Below are 3,000 nucleotides of genomic sequence, written 5' to 3'. Positions count from 1 at the left end.
AGTCCCAATGACCAAGAGGTCGAGATGGGGACTAGGGAGCGCCTAAGGGGGTCCTTATATACTAGAGGGGCTGCTTAGCAACCAAGGACAAGGCGCGAGAGCGAGGCAGTGAAGATGACAAAGAGAGAACAAAGGGCGAGAAAGAAAAGGCAAGGGCATGGCGATCACGGGAACGTAGCATGCGGGTGTGGGAACGTATCTACAGTGTCCAAACTGGGATGGGCTAAGAAAGGAAATGGTCCGAAAATGGAAGGTGGGCGTCAAGGGGAGGGGAATGGGCGGCAAAAGGGGGCGTCTGTCCAACGTCCGTGACAACCACGCCCTTGCCGACGATACATCAGATCGTCTTCGTCATCGCCGTCAGTATCGGCATACCCCTATTGTCCCTCGTCGCAAGGTCCTCCCCCCATCTGTACCCTCGTCCCAACCTCTCGACAGACCACTCGCCGCACGTCTCACCTCGCCCCCACCTGTCCTTTCTCCTTCAATCCCTACGGTCCCCCTCCAGTACCGTATAACTGCACCACCCCTTCCCTCCTTTGCACGTCGTGATCCTATTGATCTCGTCGCCATTGTCGGTTCCAAGGTCAACGCCGTCATCAAAAGACTGCAAGCCATCTTCGATTGCAAGGATCAGCTGCTCGACATCCCCCACGAGCATCAACTTGCCCTCCAGCGCATCGGCGACAGACTCGAGTGGATACTCGACAACATCACGGAGAACGGCACCTCGTGGACTCGCAGCCAACAACAGAACATCGACTGGTTCTGTAAGGAGTTTGGAAAAGTCAAGTTTAGTGGACTAGGACAGAATTTCGAGCGGATCGTCAAGGGTCTGGTAGAACTAGAGCGCTTCGGGTACTTGGATTGGATCGTCGTTTAGTTTTGTATATCGGATATCTTTCGCAGTGGCTTCAGGTTCTCGTTACGCCCCCTGGCAGAGGATGACTTTGAATCAGATGACCCGGGCCCACACACACACCCGGCTCCATCACAGGCACACACCCGTCCGGCTTCACCTACTGCTACACTTCAAGCGTACCCGGAAATTCAATGGATCTACGCTGGCGTCGAGTACGGCTCGTTGGAAGACGCCATTCGTGCCTTGGCAAACAGTTTAGGGATCACCAACCAAGCTTACGTCGACTGGACCATCTCCGTAACAAGGGACATCACACGGCGCGAAGTGGTCAATGTTTACAATGTCCTCGGCAACAAGATCTACGAACACCGGAACGATTTTCTTAAGGAACGTGATGCCACCCACGCCACTTTTGAAACCCTGGACAGCTCAATGGTAGGCCTTCACACCAAGGCTGACACTGCTGGAAACCTCGCGCTCAAGGCTGTCGAAGAAAACAAACAGCTGAAGGTGGAACTGGTCACTGTCAATGCGGATCTGGAGGTTCTCAACCGGAACAACACGGAGCTCGTCAAACGGTACAAGGAACTCGCGGCCAAGTTGGAGCAAGGCTTGTCAAACCGCACCACGTTTGGTAACCCTACCGCCCCGGCCCCTGTCGTATCCCAGGCTTCGCGTATCAAGGCGTCAGAACCACCCAAGTACAAGGGCAACAAAGGCTCGGACATCACTCTCGAACAATGGTTACAGAAGATGGGCCTTTGGTTCCGTGTTCAGAACATCACCACGGACGACGACAAGATTACCCTGGCCCTCATGTACCTGGAAGGCGGCGCGCACGACTACGTCGAGGACTACGTCGAGACAGCATCAAACGGCGGAGCTCTTGGAACATGGGCCGACTTCATCAACCGACTCAAGGCAGGCTATCGTCAACTGGCTCCGGAAAAGACGGCACAGACATCCCTCGAAGAATGGTGTTCAAAGACCCACTCTACCGTCATTCAGTTTGCAGAGAACTTCCGCCACTACGCCTCGAAGTCCGGTTACGCTGACGTAGAACTCATCCGGCGCATCGACAATCAGGTTGGCAAGAACTCGCAGATCCTTACGGTTATGACAGCAATGCGGCAAGTCAACCCGATGCTGATTCCGACGAAATGGGAACACTATCTGGATTGGGTGCTCAAACTGGAAATGGAAACTTGTGGAAATCAGGCCAAGTCGTCTTCGCAGCAGCACACGACTAGTCGCCCCCCACGGGACCCCAATGCCATGGACGTCGACGCAATGCGCAAGCCGGAGAAGTTGTCTAAGGAACAGCTCGAATGGCTCGACAAGAAGCTCTGCTTCCGCTGCGGCAAACACAAGTTTACGACCGGCCAGAAGTGTTGCAACCCTCAGTACACGGGTTACTACGAGCTTCCGGACATGAAGAAGCAGCCGGCTGCCCCGACCAAGGTTCGCACGATGGATCCGGCAGATGAAGACAAATGGGAGTACATTCGCAGGGCCCTCGAGGAGTTTGAGACCGCTAAGGGGAAAGGCAAAGGCAAGGCACCGGAAACTGAGACCGCCGCACGCATCGTCGAGGTCAAGGAATCTGAGGAGGATTTTCTGGAACGGGTACTTTGAAGACTGACCAAAGTATCCGACTCTGTAATCATAGCGTAGACCTAGAGGACTCTTTTGTTCCGCGTTCGAATGTTATTTATCTCGCATCAGCACGTCGCCCGCGAAATTCGTTCGATCTCAAAGTTTCCCTCACTCAAGGTACGCATGAAGTTCAGTCAGAAGCTCTCCTCGATTCAGGAGCCTACTCTTGTTTTATCCACCATCGGTTCGTTCAAGAACATGGACTCACCCTACGACGCCTCTCTCGTGAAGTACGAGTTTTCAATGCAGACGCCACCGAGAATAAGAAGGGATTAATCACACACTATGTCCGTTGTTTACTCCATATCGGAGATCACCTCGCTTGGCAGTCATTCCTTGTCACAGACATTGGGCGGCAAGACATCATCATTGGCATGGCGTTTTTACGTGAACATAACCCCGAACTCGATTGGAATGCAGGGAACATTGAGTTCACACGCTGTCCCTCAACATGCACCCGGCACACAGTGCAGGACGAAGAA

The 3,000-nt window shown here is 53.7% G+C and overlaps 1 protein-coding gene across 1 annotated transcript; it reads left to right on the top strand.

Moving 5' to 3' along the window:
• Positions 1–463: 463 nt before the first annotated feature.
• DICSQDRAFT_39799 (uncharacterized protein) lies at positions 464–883 on the top strand (the record flags this gene model as incomplete). Its single annotated transcript, XM_007370765.2, has 1 exon — positions 464–883. A coding segment is annotated over one exon (420 nt), but the record flags the coding sequence as incomplete, so codon positions are not given.
• Positions 884–3,000: the final 2,117 nt, after the last annotated feature.

Source organism: Dichomitus squalens (assembly GCF_000275845.1).
Source record: "Dichomitus squalens LYAD-421 SS1 unplaced genomic scaffold DICSQscaffold_75, whole genome shotgun sequence".
NCBI classification, from domain to species: domain Eukaryota; kingdom Fungi; phylum Basidiomycota; class Agaricomycetes; order Polyporales; family Polyporaceae; genus Dichomitus; species Dichomitus squalens.
The sequence above is the reverse complement of the archived record's forward strand: the minus strand, read 5'-3'. Positions and strand labels throughout refer to the sequence as shown.